Here is a 22,337-nt window from a genome sequence, read left to right on the forward strand (position 1 = left end):
CGATATTTGGGGATTGGCATCTCCAGGAATAAAGAAGAGCTCATGCGGCTCAACTACGGAGTGGCACTTACTGGCATTACTGACTAGGTAAATCGATGGATTAGACTTCCGCTGTCTCTGGCAGGTAGGGCATCCCTGATTAAGTTGGTGATTTTACCCCAGCTTTTATATCTGTTCCTATATATCCCCTTCTTTCCGGGTCACTATTTTTTCAAGTCCCTTAGGTCTGAGATGATTCGCTTAGTGTGGGGGAGCAAACAAGCTAAACTGAAATGGGCTGTGTTAATAAGACCATACTCGGCAGGTGGCTTTGACATACCTGATTTTGAACAATATTATATCAGCGCTCAGGCACACTATTTATATTTTTGGATACATCAGCCTAAATACATGCCGCAGCTGGCAGCAGAACATTGGCTTGTTCGTCCAGTACCGATGGAGGGCGCTATATACATGACTCTGCCGGCCCGGGAACTCACCCAGACAACTGTAAATGACACGATCACGGCATGGCAGCGTATTGCGCGCCGAGTTGAGACCCCTATACCATATTCACCGCTGTTACCTCTGGTATATCATCCAGACATGTCCCTCTTGCAGGAAGCGATCTTTCATAAGTGGCAGGACCGCACATACATCAAACATTGGGGAGACCTGTATGAAAACGGAACATTCCGTACCCCTGAAAGCATGTTCCGCGGTGCGCATTGCACACCACTAGACGTATTCTTATACATTCGCCTTAAACAAGGTATTAGATCCCTGCATGTGGACTTTCCAGGACGGGTTCCCTAAGCAAGCGCCGGGACGCTTACGGGCAGCTGTGCGCTTTACAAGTCCAGCACATTTACATTTACATTTACATGTAAAACAAATCCCAATAGCACACCGCCGATACATGGCGCTTGCATTGTTACTGGCTAAAAGACTGGTAGCCTGTAGATGGAGCAGGGGAAGAGCGCCTTAAGGATTGGCTCAACGATCTGATACACTGCCAAGAACAATCTGCCCTGTATGCTGAGCTACTACCCATCACATCCAGGCCTAGGGACATATGGTCGCCATTAGTCGCTTACTTGCAGTTGCGGACCCAGGGCGGAGACGGCTAGTACACACATTGGTACAGTACTGAGCATACTCCCTTACATATCACCGCCTACAGAACCGGTGTACCGTATATACGGGCTACATAGCGAGTCCCCAGTTGGGGTGTAATTGATAGTGCAGATAGGAGGAATTGAGAGGAGAATCTGCCTACCTACATGAGTACCAGCTATACATGAGGGGAGTTTAATATATGTGATGATGTTGATGTGGAGAGAGCAGTTGCAGGCCGACTTAGAGTGGCTAGAGTTATGTTTATGACACACCTACGACCTCTGCTACTTTCCATTCTTTCGAATGCTGTGATCTATTGCTCCTCCTAGGTTAATTGCCATGGTGCTTTTTAGTCAAATGCGGCCGGCCTGAAGAGGTTGTAGACAACTTGCTGTGTTATCCTGCTTATGATATGTACTTATACTTTGTGTACTTGACCGAAACATTATGATGCTGCCGGCCAAATTGGTTGTAGGCACAAAGCTGTGTACTCTTGTAACCTACCAATAAAGGTCTTTGAAATAAAAAATAAAAAAAAGTAGCAACTCAAGCTTTTACCTATTTTCCCCCTACCATTACACTACATAACGGTTCCTGGGATTGACCTTTTACCTAGTTACGGTTCTGCTTCCAGGGCATGGGATTTTTCCTGAAAAACTAGCCTCATCCATTATGCATGAGGATTCTTGGAAACTCATCAGGCCTGCCATCGCCTGCATAATTATGTATAAGGGTCATTTCTTCCGTCATCCTAAGTCCAACATGACACGCAAGATAGAACCCCAAGGGTATCACTTTGGGTACATAAACACCATATCTTGCTGAAGCAGGCAGAGGAGAAAAGGACTTCCATGCTAACACACTGACAAAAGACGCGGAGGTTCCTGCACGCAGACACTCCAGCTCGCAGTGGTCTGGCATCCCTCGCCGGGTGTCCATATCGAGACCAAGACAGGGTCCTACAGTCTCTCACTTCAGGTAATAAGGTTGATTTTATCCTAGATGGATTCTTGGCTCTAGACCTACATACATGCTAGATAATTTTAGGTACATCTAGTTGGGATCGAATCGTAGGAGTACGCATTTTACCATCATGTATTTTTACCCGCATGTATTCATTGTTTTAGCACTGAGGTAGAAATGTACCATCCTTTCACTCTGTTGGTGCTTATAAGGATTTATATCTGTTACTGTCTTATGGTTGTTTCAGCACACCTATTTTACAGTAGAATGACGCAGGTTCAATAAATGCTTATTGAGAAACGTCCCCACTGTTTATTCTGTGCATCTCTCTGAGACAAAGTGTGCACAAGTTACTGAGAGAAAAAGAATGTGCTGTTTCCATGATCCCTGATGGGACAGAGTTGTCATGTTCGATAGTTGCCAAGAACTATTCTCTCCTTGGTAATAGGGGTTTCTAATGGCATTGTGAGCTAGCTAATATACAGGCTAACATACCTGGTGGGGGTGTCTAGAATCAGTCTCTACACCAATCCTACAGTGTACGTTGTTTAAACGTGCATATCTTATATAGCTTTATATGAACTACACGACATGGCACTGCCAACGTTGGTTTGGTACTTTTTTTAATGGTCAAATTTGAGTGGTTTAGTCCTGCGATTCTCAGAGATCCCATCTCACATTTCCCCAGAGAGGTCTGGAGTGGGAAGGGAACTATCCGCCACAGCTGAGTCGGCATATCCTACGTATTGGCTGTACATTTATCAAGCTTGAAGTACAAACATTACCTATTGTGCATAAAATATTATCTCAGTTTCCTTAAAGAAATTTCCTTCTTCAAAATAATGGCTAACGAAGACGCTGCTGCGCAAGCATAACGTGCTGCAGCTAGGGAGGAAGAACAAGAATGGTAAATCAAATATTTCAGAAAATGTTAGAACTGCCCTTAATCCAAAACTAGCAGACTATGGACTCACAGCTAGGGGTGGGACAGTAACATTCGTGACTGAGGCACAAGAATCATATAGAACAGAGGTACTCTATTCATGAGTTAAATTCCCACAAGCAGATGCACAATCACATACATTTCATTCTTACTTTGAAGATGAAACACCAAATGAATACTGTCCGTATGAGGACATTGAAGTTCCGCACACCTAACAGGAGTACATAAACTGGTTTAAAGGCGCCCTCCCACATACAAAAGAAAAAGTGAGACTCGGTTTGCTCAGGAGAGATGGAGCAACTTGGCGAGTCCTAGCTGCCTACACAGCACATCCAGACATTGACACAATGCCAGTAGCAGACTTGCGTCCGCTTCATAAAGAAATAATAAAACTATACAGAAACCCAACACAGTTTGTGATTAGAACACTCACACTTCAGCCACCAAGGGCTACACAAGCAGGACAAATTCAGGGATCTACAAATAAAATAACATCACAAACGCTACACACAATTATGAGTATAATGACCACTAAACGTGAGCAAATGTCATTACGGATAGCTCAGAAAAAAACACAGCTAGAGGCATTATTTCCTCAGATAGCTCCCCAGATAGAGGATTGTACCACTTGGGGCACAGTTTTCACTGCCATATATACCAGAAATCATGGTATCCCTTCGTTAGCAGTAATACCAGATGTATTAAGACAAGTATAGAATGAGTATGTAGCAGAACCTGCTCTGAACTTAGGGATGAAATTATTAGGTAATTTTGTCCAAGTATCAGCTATCATATTAGCTAACATTAAGAGGAATGCAGCAGCAGTGGCAGTACGCCAACGCCTAAGGGATTTTCCTCCTTTACAACAGGAACGGGAATTACTTAAAAGAATAAAGACACCTGTGCTGAATTAGGTAGAAATAGTTTGGGAGCTAGAGCAACAAAACGTCAACTCAAGGGTGGTCCTAAAAAGGATAACACCAAGCACACACATGATTCTTCCAAGAAGAAATGGGATATAACAATAAAAAACAAAAGTATAGAGAAAATAGCTCATAATCCAGGGTGGGTCTTGTCAACAGGAGCCCTCTGAAAGGAGGTACAACCTTAGGAATCGTGATAACATTAATAAAAACCTGACAGGTATCAGGATACTGATACACGTTACTCTCATTCCTTTCAGGGTTCATAAAAAAACTCAGAGAGGGAAGGACGGTCCGAACACAGACAAGAAGAGCGTACAAAGTCCAGAGACACGCCACGCACTTCAGACTATACTTCCAAAAAAGAAGAGGCCAAAATCAAAACCTCAATTTAAAAAGAAGAAAGTAGCAGGTCTTAAAGTAAGACATGCCCAGAATTCTGAAGACTCGATTTCTGAACAGGGAATGGGCTCGGACGATACTAGACAGCGCAGCAGACATAGCAATAGCTCGCCAGAACCTGATGGAATATCTGGTGACAGCAGAGTTGAATGAGCATATTACGGTGGAAACACCTGATACAAGGGTAAGTGTCCCACACAGGTTACATGAAATAACACTCCAAAATGGAGGGGGACAACCCAAGAAAAACTAAACGTCTCTTTTGGGAGAACCTGATTTTTGGCTATGACATCCTTTTAGCTGTAAAAATTGGCCGCCTGAAATTGTTATGTAATGCCCAAAGGGAGAAACAGTAATTTTACCCGCTTTTTCCGACCTCGTTCATATATACTTAAAACACACATTTGCGCAGTAGTGGGCGGTAGCACTTGCTCCAACACTATTTCTCAACCATGTTAGTAGGTGGGATGCTGAGTCACATCACCATGTAATCCCAGTAAAAACAACTCCAACTCCACAGAGACAGTACCCAATAAAACAAGAAGCGAATAAACAGGTCAGGGAGAACTTAGATCAACGTAAATTCCAAAGTGCGAGTGAAAGTTGCACCCCTTCAATGAATAATCCTTTGTATCCCGTAATGAAACCCGATAATTCATACTGTCTATTTTTAGACAATATATATCTGAACACATGCGCAAAAACATTTGCAGTACAGAATGCACATAGTGCCGCATTAATGAATAACATTGTGCGGAAAAAATACAAAACACTAGATATCTCAAATAGAGTTTTCTGCCAAAATATAGAGCCTGAAAGCAGGTATTTGACAGCATTTTCAGCTGTAGGTTCTCAGAGTCAATTTGGTCGACTCCCCCAAGGTTATGATATAGCTCTGGGTTGTTTTCCGCTACGGTAAAGGAGTTACTTCAGAATTTGGATGAAGGGCTACCAATTTAACTTTAAAAAATCTAAAATAGCCCCCCTCAATGTCCTATTTTTGGGATATGAGTTATCAAGTGAAGTGAAACGCCTTGCAGCTAATTTTTTAGAAAAATGAGCGCAGCTTCAACTTCTAAAATCGTTGAAAAACTTGCAATCCATATTGTAATTCCTAAATTTTGGTAAAACGTACATTTTAGATTACACAGAAAAAGTAAAACCTTTCTACGATTTAATAAGACCTGGTTTTTCAGTTAGGAATTGGACACAGGAACACACAGATATCCTTCATTCCCTAAAAGCTGACATGGTAGCATCTAAACACTTGCATACACGTGTAAATGTCCGCAACCTAGTGATCCGTGTTATAGCGGGTCACATTTGTACACAAACGCTGAACTGTGTTTTGCTTCTACAGAAAAAAATCTGTACAGACCGCGGTGGTGAGAGAAACAGCACTGGCTCAAGGAAAACAAATCAATGTTGTGACTCCGGTACAATCCTTGGAGGCTGCTACAAAGGCAAGCGTTCCTAATGCTAAAGCCTTACATCCGAGATGGATACAATGGGCTAATTCTCTCACTGCAATGGATGTAGAATACAGATATGACCCTAGTCTAAAAACACAAGCATTTGAACATTAATATGCTCTCCTAAATGAAATAATGCCTCTAGATCAGTATGAATACATTATTCACACGGACGGATCTGCTCAGCCAGCCATAGGAAGTAGACAATAGACTATCCATGTAGGAACAGGTCAAGTCGGTTTCAGGGGCCTGCTTCGGCACCATGAGAATGCTTAGAAAGGTCTTTCCATGGATTCCTTTATCTGCAAGGAAGACCCTCATCCAGTCACTCCTGGTGAGCCGGCTGGATTATGGAAACTCGCTGCTGGTAGGAGCAAGGGAGGACCTTCTATCTCGACTCCAGGTAGTGCAGAACACCGCGGCCCGGCTTGCTCTCAACAAACCGGCAAGAACTCCATCAGCTCCTCTGCTGCACCAGCTACACTGGCTCCCGGTGAGGAAGAGAGCTATCTTCAAGATGCTCTGCATAACCTTCAGATCTCTACTGGGAAAGGGACCAGCCTACCTCAGGAACAAAATCAGATGGTATCAGTCGGCCAGACAATTGAGGTCCAGCAACTCCAACTTTCTGTGCAGCCAGAAAATACGGAAGGCACGTATGGGAGGCAGAGCCTTCTCCTACCTGGCAGCCAACTACTAGAACACGCTCCCACAAAACCTCAGGTCCTGCAGGGACCTAACCAATTTTAAAAAACTGCTGAAGACATGGCTCTTTTAATCTCACCCCCTCCTGACCTTTCTCCTGCATAGCGCCAAGAGATCCTTCCGGGGATGATTCGTTTGCGCTTTACAAATCCACAAATAAATAAAAAAGAAACAAATAAATATACAACAATACAGCGCCGCATGTGCAATTGTAAAAGGTCATATGCAGGACGGTAAGTTCCATTCTAGTGATACGAAGACACAGTCTCTAGACTGCAAGTCACAGCTGGCAGAACTAAAAGCCCTATTATTGGCACTTATAAATACAGATCGAGAATTCCCCAAACTGATAGTGTCAGATTCTTTTTACTGTGTCCAGTCTTACAATGAATATCTTCACTACCGGGGTCAAAATGGATTTAAAGACTCAAAAGGTTGCACAATTAAGCATAAAATGCTATGGGTACAGGTAGCTGAGTTGAAGAACAAACTACCAGGAGCTCAAGTGATACACACGCTGAGTCATCAACGTGATGGCGTTCACGTTGAAGGGAATTCATTGGTTGATGAAGCCGCAAAAAGGGCAGTATGCACTGCTTCCGTAGCTGCAATCACTCATTTGAAAACGAGAATAGACGGACAGATAAGGGTAGCTGTCATTGTTTCACGCGAAGACAGCACAGCTTTACCAAAATGTTTTCCACTCAAGTACTCCTTCAAGTTAGATGGCAATAACATTCCGTATGCTCAAATTCCAGGAGTGGGGGATAGAGTAATACCAAACATGGATCGTAGATTAGGTTTGATACTAGCTGCACACGAAGGTCTAGGTTCTACACACGCAGGAGTTACAGCGACAGTTTAATTGCTGAAAGAACGCTATTGGTGGCCCGGTTTAAGTATTCAGACAAAGAATTTTGTCTTAAAATGCGACATCTGTCCGCAGATGAAGGGTTCAACCTTGGCACGTCCAGCACAGACACCACTATTAATATCAGACAGACAACTCACTTGTGTCTACTTGGACCACTGCGGTCCCCTACAATCAGATGGGGCTTACAAGTATATCTTGGTGGCAGTGGATTCATGCTCTAGATTACTATGGGTATGGCCTCAGCGCACGGCTGACACTCGAACTCTTTAAAAGATTTGGGTGTTTTTATAGAGACATACACAGTTGGCACATTACACTCTGACCATGGCCCTGTGTTTACCTCTAGGTCTTACAAGGATACAATGGGAAGTCTAGATGTTGCACTGCGGTACTCCTCTCCGTACCATCCATGGGGAAATTCGGTTGTGGAGAGAAAAACCGGGACTTGAAGCAATCTTTAACAGCGAGAGTATTAGGTTTGGGTGGTAGTTGGGTCAATCACTTATACGGGGTCCAACGAACACTTAATAACATGGCAAGAAGTTTTCTTGGAGGTGTCACTCCTTACGAGGTCCTTTTTAGGACGAGAATGTGGGTACCTGATCTAGAATCTGAAAGCAGAGTACCGGATGAAAAACCATTTGACATCAATAAACGTTTGGCAGTTTTACAGGATCTCAATGAATTCCGGGCACTGCAAAGCAACGTGCAAGTAAAATGCACCACCACTGGGGATGTCAAATCAGTCACGGCAAGGCCTGCCTGGATCCCTAAAGTTGGGGATCTGGTCAGAGAAAAGATTAAAGACAAGAAAAAATATGGGCCATCAAACAGAAAGCTTATACCTGTCCTGGCTGTCGAAGGAACAAGAACAGTACTTCTTCAGCCTCTTGCTGGAGAAAAAGAAAAGAGATTTGTCTCCAATGATCTGATCAAACTACACTATGTGCTGATGATGAATAATAGGCCTCGTGGGCTCCAGGGTAGCTGACGCTCTCCTCTCGCTACCATTAAGGAAGTTCAGACAGAAAGACTCATAACATTTGAAGAGTCACCAATACAAAATGATGGAATTTCCAACAATGAAATGGAACTCGTTCCTCTTGAAAGAGAACTTCAAAACACAAATGAAAGACAAATTTCAATTCGGCCTAACACCGATGTCTACATCAATATGCCGCTACAAGAGACATCTGCTAGTACAACAAAACCTGCTGAGCTACTGAAAATAGTTCGAACTGTGTCTGGCTACTTCATCAACTTTGATACATTCTCTCTGGATCCCAATGAACCGTAAACAACATCAGCTCCAGTTTCATGTAAGCATCAAATTCGTACTTTTTTCTGACCAAGACTTACTTAGTAGCACCTTGGCTCCTGCTCTGGATAATAACTGGAATACTGTTTTTTTGTGTTCTGGATTGGCCTACTGATTGTCTTTTGGTTACTAATGAATGGAAACTAACTCCAAAAAGTCTCTGCAGTATCAAATGAGAACTTGGTCCTGAAACCTCATACATCATCTCATGGTGAACAGAGGGACCTGTCCTTTGTGAACATTACAGCTGTTCCAAATCCTGATGGTACCGTTTGGGACAAGGATGATTATGATTTATTTGGTTCAACAGAACTTTCGAAAATTTCTCATGTAGTAAACATTTCTCTAAGTGATATCATTACCTCTAGTAAATTTTCTAGTGAATGGGATTTTGAAACTGTAAATAATATGTTGTCTGATTTAGAACAATCCGCTGCATTTTCAAGCATTGACATGTTAGTAGACACACCAGACTATAACACTATGTACTGTTACCAACATTATGGTCATCACTTTTTACACAAATCCAGTATCCCACAAAATGTTTTTCCTTACCACCAATGGGAACATTGCCCGACACCACTGAAAAGTAGTTTGAAGTAGTTTGAAGACATCTGCACAGAAAGTTTTGTATTTTTCAGGGTTTAACCTTTCTGACCCAACCTCATATTACTATAAGGTTGCACCTACACCTGCACAAAAACATATGCGGACTAACACCAAACCGATATATTCTGCATTCTTCATTTCCCAACTGTCTGAACAGGGTTTCAACTTATGGAAGGACACTATAGACATAAAATCAGTCTGGAGTTCAAAGGAATGGTAAGTACAGGGAATAGAAGCACTATTTAGTGTGTGCATCATTCCACAGCAGATAATATTTCTAAATGACACTGTGCAACAGACTTCCTGTCTTGGGATAGCCAAGAACAAGAATTTGAACACACCTCGGATTCCAACACCATCACACTTTTAGGGGTGGCAAAAGTTTACATCACGTGGAGGGGATACAATAGATGACATAATACAGTAAAATTCATCAGACCCCAATCGGAAGGGATGGTTAGTTTGGCCCACAGCCACAAACAGATGTCAAACAAGATTCAGGGATACTACCGAAGGGTTTAGTACCTCTAGGCCGGACCAACGCTATGTATAAAGAGAACATCCGGGAGTGGTGACATCATACAGTGTTGGGAAGTTATGCCTCGATTGGCTAAAAACCATGACACTGTCACAGGCAAAACAATACGTATCCTTATTCGCAGATGAGGTGGATTTAGGGATTTTTTTTAGGTCCCAGAAAGTACTGTCAGAAACATTTCTTATACACTGTCTATAATGACATCTGGAAAATCTCTCAACAAAAAGCTTTAGAGAGACTCAGTAAAATAGATAGAATTAACCTAGAAAAGGCGTTAGCTGTAGTCGATAACCGTATGACTACATTAATAACCAGGATCTATTCACTGGGCAACATTGTATCTTCTGCTATAGATATACTAGAATAGGACATTTCCATACTACAACACGGACAATCTCAACTATGTTCTATTATATTATTAAGCTGGACGCTGCAATCATTGCACGCTGGTTTTGTGCCTTGGCGATTTATCAACAGTATGTCACTATTTTCTGCATATAATCTAACTGAAAAAGAGATAACAATGGCACAAAGGGGAGCAAAACATAAAATGCTGCGTATTGAAAAACAGGGCCAATGACCTTTTACTGTGCCGGAGTTACCATCCACAGAATGGTTAATCCATGGCCATATGACATTACCAGTCACAACTTTCTAGTTAAAGTATTGCCTAGAACAAGGCGGGCAGACATTAAGCGATGGGTAGGAAATTCATCAAGGAATATTGGGAATTCCCTTACAGATTTTGATGCAGGAGTGGGGAAATGGAAGTGTTTCTAAGCAGTACAAACTGCGAGAACTCCTTAAGTGGATCTCTCATATGCCAGGACATTATTCTTCAAGGGCCTGTAATAGTTCTGTTGCCAACTTATCCCGTCACTTAAAAGGGTCACCAGCTGCTGTGATTAATCCGGTGTTCAGGTTGCTTTCAAATGGGAGTTACTTGATGCTGAATGATCAAGGTTGTTATGGGATGCTCCCGGGCATCGCATATCTTGTCACTGTAAGCTCCAGGGTTACTTGCTGTATGCAAGTATTGTTTCCACCATCCCATACCGCCAGGGAGGCGCTGTTATGGCCTTCGTTGAATGTTTTCTTTATATGGTTTGATACTCTGAGACATGCTTTTACAGAAAACTGTGCACCTAACCTCCACCCGAGAAACTTATGATCTTCAGGTTGCAGGATCCTTAGCTGAGATACTGGCACTAGTATGAAATGGTACAACATATCTGTAACATGTCTGATACGATGGGAATAGTACACCTATTTAAGACCATAGGTTCTAGACTGTTAGGCACCTTTCAGACAGTCTTAAGAGTTATTCCCAACTTCATACACGCCGTATTCAGAAGCATTTAACCCCTTTGGTGCTAAGGCAATTCCAGCAATGTACTCTAATTTCCATTGAAATGAATGGGCACTGCATGACGAGCTGACCTTGTCATTAGCATGGAAGTGGTAAAAAAAAAAAAATCCTATCACGTGCTTGTGTGCTCATGTACTACCTTTCCCAACATGCGGTGAAAGATGCTATTGTGGCATAACAGACATAACACTGCTAAGATTAAATATTTGGCACCAGCAGAAAATGAATTGGCAGCACAAGTCGCTTCTGATGAATATTTAGAAAAAGGCTTGCGTATGAATTTGGATATCAAGATTATTTTAGCAGTGAAAGACCCTATTGAGGCATAACAGACATTACACTGCTAAAATGAACTGAATGACGGGAAAGGTAGTACAAGAGCATACAAGCACGTGATATGATTAGTATTTAAACACCTGGGACTTTGCTTAGTTGTAAAGTACCTGTTAACAAGGCATTCCGCCAAAAAGCGTCAGGGGAACAATGAGCTGCTGCAGCCTGTGTGAATTTTCAATAAATGCTTCTATTTCCCGATCTGGGATATGGCATTTCTTTTTTGTGGATTTAATTACGTCAATCTGTCTACCGCAGCCATGCCCGCCCTGCAGTGTTGGGGGCCCCAGATGATGGAGTTTTTGTGTGATATATATATATATATATATATATATATATATCTATAAACACAGGCAGTAAGCAAATACATGTAACCAATAAATGTACTCCTTGAAATAAATAATGTAGCAAAGTCTGTCCAACAACCACATCACTGTGCATTCTTCCATGTTACAGCACAACATATCTTCTCCAGTGGCACTCCAAGAAACAATGCAGTTGGGGTAGAGACAGCTCCAGTGGAATGCGCCTTGACATTAGCTGCCAATGGTTTGTCAGCTCTGGAATTAGAGAACTGGATAGCAGCTGCGATCCATCGAGCAACGGTTGGCTTTGTGACGGGGCACCTTACGATTATTTCCATATGTTACCAACTGTTGATCTGTTTTCCGGTTTTCCTTAATGGTTCGGTGCAATGCAAATAAAATTTCCGACATCTTTTAACGTATGCAGGTTTCTTTCTGCTGTTGAATGAGGATCTGGAAAGAAATTCCTTAGTATCACAGGCTCAGTAAGATGAAAATTCGAAGGGACCTTGGGAATACATTTCGGATTGGTTCTGAGTATCACAGAGTCGTTTGTAAAACGCACAAAAGGCTCCTTAATCGTAAAGGCCTGAATTTCAATCATTCGTCTGGCTGATCTTAACGCCAGCAGTAATGACGGGAATTTGAGGTCCACATGGTGTATGGGTTTAAATGGACTTTGCATCAACTATGTCAGCACTACATTCAGCTGCCACACAGGAGGAGACCTTATATGAGGCAAGACCACAAATAGTATTTAAATGAATTGTTTAATTATCCTATTAGACCACAAGGACAGAAAGTCTGAAGAGCATCTATATCTTGATATTGTAGCCAGGTGTAATTCAACTAAAGCATGGACCAATCCTGATGTTGCCATTGACAAGAGATAAGGTAGCATTTCTTCTGGTGATGCCTGAATAGGATGAACACTCTACTTCTGGCACCATAGACAGAAACATTTCCATTCGAATACATTTTTTTAGTGGTCTCTAATCTTGCTTTTGTAAGAATGCTTCTGCAGTGTTGAAGTATATTCAGGCCTCAAACTCATGGAATACAGTAGTCATGCAGGTAAGTGAAGAGAAGCTGGGTATTGGATGAAGGACCTGGCCGTGTTTCATCGTCAAGAGTGTCCTTGATGGTTTCAGATGAATGTGGTTGGTTTCTGATAATAGGAGCAGCTCGGGGAACCAAATCTGTCTGGGCCATCGAGGGAGGTCAGGGGGAATCAAGATTATACAGCACTGTTCTGCCTTCATCCTGTTAAGAACCCTGGGTAAAAGAGTTATTGGGGGGAACCTGTATGCATAGGCTCCTGCCCATCTGATAGAAATGCATTCCCCCACAATCCTGGATGTGGATGCCAATTTCCATAAAATTGGTATTCTGAGTCTTTCGTTGCCAAAATATCTATTGCTGACAACTGATCGAGCTCCAATTTGTGACAGCTGTTCCTTGTTCTGCCTAGAGTGTCCGCTAAGAGGTTGCTCATCCCAGGCACATGTTCCGTTTGAAATCTTAACCAGTGAGCCATAATCCAGTTACAGATCTCTTGAGCTTCCTTGGATTGCCTGTGCGAACTAACACTGACAAGCCCGTTATTCTCGGAAGGAAAGTTTGAAGACTTATATAGACTTCTTTGAGCTCCAGTCAATTGATGTGCATGTACTTTTTGTCTGGAGACCACTTTTCACAGATTCGAAGTCTTGCAGATGGTCTCCCTATTCCTCTAAGGAGTCATCTGTGGTTATCACGTGATTAGGTATTGAGGCAAGAACTTGTAGGCCTTCGGATAGATGGTTTGATTTTGTCTACCAGGTTAGAGCTTATGTCATGCCTAGACTGATCTTTACCAGATATTCAAATGACCCCTCTGTCTGAATCCATTGCTTGTCCAGCTCCTTCTGCTGAGGTCTCATGTTCAGACTGGAGAAAGGGACCAGAGATATAGAAGAGGAAATAATCCCCAGGAGTGATTTGAACAGAAGCACTGAAACAGACTCTCTTCTCAACAGCATGAGGGCTAACTCACGGAGCCTTTGTTATCTGTCCTGAGATCAAAATGCCTTCTCTTAGGTGACATCCAAAGCCCCAGAAATATTGTACTTTTTGATGGAAGAATCGACGATTTTTAGTCATTGACAGTTAGACCTAACTGTTGAACAATGTTAGGCAAGCTTCTGTGTCTCTTGACATTTGAAAGGCCGTTGGTGCTTTTATTAGCCAATTGTCGAGCTATGGGAATACCTGATAACCATTTTCTAAGGGAAGCTGCTGCAGGAGCAACGCATTTTGTAAAGATGCGGAGAGCTGATTTGAGGCTAAATATGAGAACTTTGAATTGATAGTGGGTGCTGGCTATAGTGAATCTTAGAAACTTGCAATGTTTTGGATGTATGGGGATATGAAAATATGCATCCTGTAAATCCAGGGTTGTTATGTAGTCTCCATGTTTGAGGAGATGCAGGATATCTGGAAGGGTTACCATGCCAAAATATTGCTTCCGTAGATATTTGTACACTAACGTCAGACCACATTTGCTGATCTTACTGGCCCAATATGGCCAAAGAATTGGCAGCACATACTGTGATTCCTAACATTGTGGAGATTCTTTTTCAGAAATTATCTAGGGGTCTCCCATCTCTATGTAGGGGAGCGGAGATGGGCGTGGAGGAATTTTTGCACCGGCGCTGACAGCCAGGCTTATCACTTTAATCTGACTTTGGGTGCCCTATTAGACAGGCAGACGAGTCCACTAGCGGCTTAAATTTTTTGTCTATTTGCACTAAGATGGCAGCAACAGTCGCTGGATTCTTTATTATTTTTGTTACCTGCTCCGAGATGTAATCCATTATAGGTGTTGCTCACACATCTTTTGGCAGACTCTTTGAAATCATAAATACCAATCAGATTACTTAACTGTCATTGGAGGTTGAAACGTTTGCCGCTCTTTCCATCAGGTAATGGAAACCCCAAATGTCGTCCAGTGGACAGTCCACCGGTTGTGCCAAGAGTAGAGATGGGATTAAGTAGTCATTCCATTCACACGGAATGGACTGATTGTCTGCTATCTCACCCTATCTCTGTCATCATTCAAAGAGAAGGGATCCTCTCTAAGAGATACTGCAATGATGGAAGCTGGCGTCACCTGGGTGCCAAGGGTGGCAAAATAGGCCTAGGTGTTCTTGGAGGCGCAGGTGGAGAGCTAAGATATTTTTGTGGGTGGTCGTTTAGTGGGCTCTGCAGGCCTCATAGTAATCCTGCTGCATCCTTTGGAGGTCTTGAAACAGGGTCAAAGGAACCTACACTATACCTTCTTGGGAAGGAGAGTGGCCATAATGCTGGAAGTGTTCCCCATAATGCTTAGGCCTTTTAGGTTATCTCATTTGCTGAGGTCCGTAGTATTCCACATACTACTGTTCATCATCCTCATCCTGTTGTTTAAAAGGGAGCTCAGACAGGCTGCAGGCCGTCCTGAATGGGCTGTCATCATCTGACTTTTCCACATCAAGACGGTGACTTGGAGGGAGAGGACACACTTTACTTGGGGAAGTACGCTCAGGAAGCAGGAATGTTTTTGTAATTTTTACTCTCATCGATGGTGGAGCTGAGGAGGTCGTCATCAAGTCTGTGGTTACAGTTTCCAGTTGCGAGAGCTTTTCTGAGACCTTAAACATTGACAAAGTTATCTTTGTCAATGGGGTCCCCATCGACTGCTGTACTGGTGACATCGAGGGAGCCTTTGTCGACGAAGTAATCGATGGCGACGTCACTGTCGCTGATGAGGGTATTTTCAACGGTGAGGTCATCGTCATCAAGATTTTCAAAGCAATTTTTGGCTTGGTCATCAACGGTTATGAGGAAGACTTCTCTGGGCGCACTCCAGGCATGGAAGGAGTGATGGGTTCAGACCATGCAGTTTCTGAGAAGAATTTTTCTCTTTTCTCCGTTTGGGAACTGTCTCTGACAGACTCATGGTGAATCTTCTTTAAGGCCTTTCTAGACTCCTCTGATGTCCCCTGGTCACACGACCTTTCCCTTTTGTGAGACCTTTTCTGAGCATGGGAAGAGGTGTCACTCACGGTCTTCTTCCTCAGAAAGAGAAGCGCTTTTTGATTTTGGTAGTTAAATAAGAAACCTCCTCTCCCTATCTTTGAGGGTCCTAGTTGAAAAGGTACAACAAATGTTGTAGTATTTTACCTTATGTGTAGGGTAGAGGCAGTAGATATACTCCCTGTGTTGGTCTTCAGAATGAAGGTTATTGTTGCCACAGGGCCTGAAATCCCCCCCCATTTTTTTTATTTAGCGCGTGCTCAATAATAAGATATCAGGTATCAGAGCACTTTACATAAGCACCAGTTTCGTTACAGATGGACACATTCATTTTTGTTAGGCATGGGGACATTAAGTGATTTGCCCAGATTCACAGGATGTTGACGGTCGTTGAATAGACTCGAACCCCGTTCCCAAGCTTCGAGTTCGGCCGCTCTAGCCATAAGGCAACATCCTCTCCCCATTCTTTGATGAGTCTGACATGGCAGTAGGTATCTTTTTCCAAACTGGTTGAAGACAACAGAGCAGGATTCAGGGAGACCCCCGCACACGACGTGCAGTAAAAAATCTCAGGGACTCACCCTCTGTGGGGAGTGTTTTAGAGGGTGCTGCCGCCTGATTGGCAGGAGTTTAGTTCCTTTTAAAGGATATGGCTAGTTTCTTTGCCATTAAATGCAAATAATGTTATGTGCTGCTTGATTATGGTACAGTGGGACACCCACTTCGACAACGGGGAATGATTCAAGCACGTGAATCTATGAAAAAGAGCCAATACTGGAGCAATAACCTTACCTGCCATCATGCTTCAACCCATATTGTCATACCACAAGTCAAAGTCTAGCAAGGTTTGTGTTCCCCAAAATGCTGCATTCTACATAACACACCAGCTACTTAGTGTATGTGTGTCTGACTTTGGACTGATTCTGTCAAGTGTTCCTTATTGGTCGTTTGCTTCCTTGCAGTGCAGACCAGTTTATGGAAGATGAGACTCTGTACAGTGTATTGTGGACTTTTTCGTTTCAATGAAACTTACACAATTTAGTATTGACTTCAGTAAATATGTTTACAGAATTGCTGATTTAACATCTAGAATGCTGTGAGACCCTGTATGAAAAGGTAAGACTCCTTGTCTTGATGGCACTTTTAAAGTGGCTTTTCGGATACTCTGACCCGTGTATGGCAAAATGAGTGATTATTATCTTGCTTACTACAGGATTATTTCCTATCCACTTTTGGCACTCTGGTAAGATGGATATATTGCCCCGTAAGCAATTTTTGGGCGACAATTGATGTCTAGGTTTTCCTTATGCTGTGAGCTGGTGGTTGGTTCACCTGATTCTGCTAATTGCTGTAGTGTGCCTTGCATATTTTGACACAACGTTAGCATACTTTTGTGTTGTGCTTCTTTATGTTCTTTTGATAAACGTACATAAAATATGCATATATATATTCATATATATCTATTAAGAGGGCTCCTTAAACTTGTTTTTGAGCTTGGTGATGTTCCTACAAGGGGCAGAGGCAACACCAAACTTTTTTTATGTTGTGGGGCTGCAAAGAGTGTAGCTGCCCCCCAGCAACATAAAAACCCCCCAAAAAAGTAAGCCTCCTGGGTCATGAAATCCATTAACCCAGGAGAACATACCATATTTTCCTAGCTGAGCTCTATGATCTGCACGGCATGGGATCAGGTGCTCATGAGGGGTTGGATGCTGGGCCTGGCCATAGGCCGGGCCCTGTCGGCTACCACACACAGCACACCGCCAAAGGCATACAGGAGGCTATCCGTGTGACCAAAGGCCTTGCACGTTGTTGGGTTTGTATTCCGTATGGCAATAAAATATTCTTTTACATAAATAAAACCTAGAAATTTCCTGAAAAAAACAAAGATTAAAGTGACACTATAGTTAGGAATTGTACTTATATCTTAGATTAATAAAAACCTTAAAAACGTACTGAGAAAAAAACACAAAGGTTAAAGAAACTTTTGTAGTTAGGTGAACTTTTTGTGACAACGTAACGTTTTAAATAAAAACAAAACACTGAGATTTACCAGTTATAGTTATTTCTAGTAACTATTACTCATGACCTAACTATAGCTTTCTACTTCACCATGCACTGCTAATTACCACACATATTACATCACTCATGACACGATCTTTGACATCATTGATAACATGAAATGACAAGACTGTGCTTTGTATTGAAATTAGGTGTTGGTAATGGCAACGGTAACTACACCTAGCTGCAACACATTGATCACTTTCACCCCTCCCATGCTCGTGACGGAACCGTTCCGTCACGAGCCTTGGGTGGGCTGTGCTGGTGACGGAACGGTTCCGTCATGGCCCCGCCGCCGTACCTGCGCGGCGATGATTTCGCGCCTGCACGGCGCGTTCTATTGAGCAGACGGGGCCGTGACGGAACCGTTCCGTCACAAGCACAGCTCACCCGCGTGCCGTGACGGAGTGGTTCCGTCACGAGCACGGGACCGCCGCGCCGCCCCCTTAGCGCTGCGGTGGAATAGCCGCCGCAGCGAAGGGGTTAAAAAAAAAACTGAACTGAAAACAAGTTAATGTTTAAGACTTTGTGAACTATGAAGGGTTTGGGTGTCTAACACACCAAGCAGTGAACCATTAGACTATCAGATAATAGGGGTTTGGAGTCCGAAAGCAAAACTAGCAACAGGATTATCACTGAACTTGCAGGGCGGGCAGGCAGGTTTTGAGATCTCTCTTAGCTCGATTTACAAAAAAAGATACATTAAATTGAAAATATATGGACCCACAGCTAAGGTAAGAACAACAGATAACACTGTTTACCTAATAACTCCAGAGTGAATAAGAGGATATTGGTTGTTGTGTCTATTATTTACCATTTTACAATTATACTGTACAACCAACATTTCCACTTACATTTCTTTCTTAAACTCCTCTAGTTTCACAGTTTCCAATGCAAGAGACTCTTTTGAGTGAACCAGGTCTTCTTCATTTTTAGTTCTTTGTTCTCGGAGAGTATCCAACTGAAAATAAAAGAACACTGATGTGAGATGCGCGTAATGTGCTCCATTTATCATAAATTACTTTTCGGAAAAACTTTTAGGAAACAGAGTAGTAAATTGAAAAACTTGACACTTCAGTACACCTTTACAGTCTGTTATGAAAATGCAGCAGTCCGCAATACCCGTTATTCATTTTTTAGGTTGAGCTTAGCAACGCGCATGAGCTGCTCTGTGAGGCATGTAGTATTTGAACATGGGCTTGGAGCAACGTCCATGTTTTCTATCAGCTCATGTTAGTGCCCCTTGTAAAGGGCTGCTTTTGTTTGGTGGATATGTTTAGTTAGTCCCACCTTTTGGTGTTTCATACCCTCCCAGGCGACTGCCCGTTTCTGTGGTCTCACTTTTTTTTCTTAACGTATTTATGGTCCTTTGTGCACTCTTTTCTTGTTTGCCTTGGCTGTGTAGAAGCTCAGCGCCAGCTTCAGGGACCACGCACTTTGTTTCAGATGTGCAATTATATTGACTTACTCAATTTAGTCACAAAGCATGGCTGCTCGCCTTTTTTTATTTATGCACTCAGCTTTCACTTTCACTGTTGATCCTCTATCTGGTTTCTAACTACCAACTCATTCCTCACTCATTCTCTTCACCTCAGGCTGCCTACTCTTGTCCTCCACCCCGGCAGGATCATATACAGTTGATTCAGACTTATCACCACTGACTCTATCCTACTTGAGTCTGGTGGCGGCTTCTCCCCAGCCCGACAGTCTCCTCTAGGCTTTAGCAGCTCTCCCTTCTAGCTCTCCGAGAGCCTCTTCCTTCCCGCCCAGGGTGCCTCCCCTCTGCAGAGAGCAGCCATGAATGTAGACAACGAGGATGTCCTACTAGAAGAGATGTCTGAGGAAGGGGAAGCGATGTGGAGGGGGAGTTTAATGAATTTACGTTAGCTATACTGGTGTCTTCAACGATGCACTTTAGCTGAAGAAGGACGTCAGTAGAACCTGGAAAAGCCTGTATATTGTAGCACGTTGCTCTATCATCCCCAGTAGAATTAATTTGAAGTAGTAGTCGGAGTGTAGTGTTTGGATTTCTACAGTGACACTAACAGTGTGCCAAACTTTCCAAACCAAAGCAGACACTAGCACTTTAGAATGTTCCACACAGCACAATTTTTTGTTTTGTTTCTGCGGTATGGTGGAAACGCCAAATTATTTACGGACACAAAACCATGCGCTTCCAGAACACATTATGAGAGCTATGGCTTCCAAGGAACAGCCATGGTTTTCACATTATTTCTCCTTAGAAGAAATAAAACCATCAGTGTAATAGATCAGGGTGTGATATGCCCACTGCAGAGATCTACTTGTAGTCAAATATTCAAGCTCCAATTTCAGTAAAATATATGCGGGGCTGTGCGACTGCTAAAAATGACTTTTTTAAGGATTTCTGCCACTGGTTCCAACATAGGTAAAATATCTGAGTGGCTAACTGCCCAAATGGGGCAGAACAATAGCGCGTTACAATGCCGGTTACCTTGTTCAGACTTTCATATTTTCTCATTTCATAAAATGAGCATGAATGAGTTGATTGGTAGGACCGGTGGCTATTTACAAAGGCACGAAATAGCGAAATCTGCTGCAATTGCACATGCAAAACCAGTTATTGAGGTGTGTTTATAATATTTTGATAACTTTTGTTGATTCAAATTAAACATTAATCCTCCAAGTGCATTTCTACCTACAAGCAAGCCGTTGTTTTATTCAATCCTTGTCAACATTTCCATACATGGCAGTCATAATATATGTAAGTCCATTGATCTTTATAAACAAAAAGTAAATCATTTCAAATCGGGAATACTGTGCTTCAGCCCGCAGGTGGCTGCGTTGCTCTGCGATGGGACTTTTGAAGACCATATTTTGGGCCAGGCAGTACCTGTAGGAAGCTGGGTTTCTGTTGCAGTGACCCCCTCCCCCACTTTGTGCCAGACTACTGATGCACTTTGACTTGATGTGCCCTGGAGCCCGGCCAATCAGGTTCCCAGGGCCTGTGTTCTTTCCCCAAACTGTACATTGTACCCCCAATTGGCACCTCTCTGGCCACATGTCAGTCCCTTGTAAAAGGTACCATGGGCACTGTGGCCAGGGAAGGCCTCTAAGGGCTGCAGTACTTATTGTGCCACCCTTTAGAGGCCCTGTGTGCGCGCCCCCCCCCCCCCCCCCCCCTTGGGTGACATACCTACAACCCACTGCCCTGGAATAGGTCAGCCACCCCTCTAGCTGGGTAAACTATATCGGTGGTGAGGATACAGGTGCATGAGCCCTCTTCCCCTACAGTGTCTAGGCCAATTCCTAGACATTGTAAGTACAGTAATGCTATTAAGAGTATATAGTGCTGGGAGTTGGTCATTATGAACACAACAGCACCATAATGGCTTTACTGAAAACTGTGAAGTTTGGTATCAAACTTCTCAGCACATTAAACCCACACTTATGCCAGTGTGGGATTTAATGAAAAATGCACTCAAGTGGACATCTTGGAGATGCCCCCTGAAAAACGTCTAACCTCTGGTGAGTTCCCTGACTGGTATTTGATTTACTCAAGTAATTCAACCTGAAAGCAGTGTGAACTGTACATATAGGTATCTCTAACAAGTTAATCACTTTTACTGCAATCTCAATATATTTATTTTCGTTATTTATTTTCACTTTTTACCATGATTCATAGTTTTATCATTCATTCAGTTTTTATGAATACACATTGTATTGATTATGATATATACAAATGATTATCTACCATATGCAAAGTGAAATTAAATGAACATGTTATAACTACATGGTATTTATCATGCAAAATGCATTTTGGGACTTTGGGTCCCTTCCCCAGGGGCAATTTATACGGAAGCCACATAAACCGCTGCTGCATCATGTGCATCGATAAACGCAATGCAGCAGCAGCCACGTTATAAGGTGGAGTGTAAGTGATGTGAAATGGGCACAGTTGTACGCTTTGGCGTCAAGTAGCGTATTCAGAGAGTCCAGTTGGAGATATTGCGGTTAATGTGGTTTAGCAGAAACAGCAGTTCAAAAGAAACTTCCAAGACAGACTCTAGCCTGCTGAGGACAAAGAAACCAGACGCCTGGAACCACCACTGCACCCGATGTCTACGGCCCAAATCCGGGTGGCCCACCTGTCCCAGCAAGGTCTCCCAGCACTCCAGAGTCCACAACTACCATGGGTTGACCCCTCCAGGTCTTCCCGACATTGCGTGCAGCCTCTGCACGGAAAGCCCCCCCAAACCGTGAGTGGTCAGGTAAGGTGAAATTCGACCACAAAAGACACCCCTGCATCCTGAAGAAGAGAACCTGAGGTACCTACGCCCGAGCCCTCCAACTTACCTGCCCTGCTGTTGGTTCCTCCTGGAAGTCCTC

The 22,337-nt window shown here is 43.0% G+C and overlaps 1 protein-coding gene across 10 annotated transcripts in view; it reads right to left on the reverse strand.

The window, feature by feature from the left end:
* CLIP1 (CAP-Gly domain containing linker protein 1) overlaps positions 1-22,337 on the reverse strand; it is a 771,076-nt gene that overhangs the window by 220,883 nt on the left and 527,856 nt on the right. For all 10 annotated transcript variants that reach the window (XM_078667570.1, XM_078667568.1, XM_078667562.1 and 7 more), the window contains one exon: positions 18,824-18,930. In XM_078667570.1, the coding sequence (XP_078523696.1) occupies positions 18,824-18,930 (107 nt within the window). The remainder of the gene's footprint in view (positions 1-18,823; positions 18,931-22,337) is intronic.

This window comes from Lissotriton helveticus, chromosome 11, assembly GCF_964261635.1.
Source record: "Lissotriton helveticus chromosome 11, aLisHel1.1, whole genome shotgun sequence".
Taxonomy (NCBI): domain Eukaryota; kingdom Metazoa; phylum Chordata; class Amphibia; order Caudata; family Salamandridae; genus Lissotriton; species Lissotriton helveticus.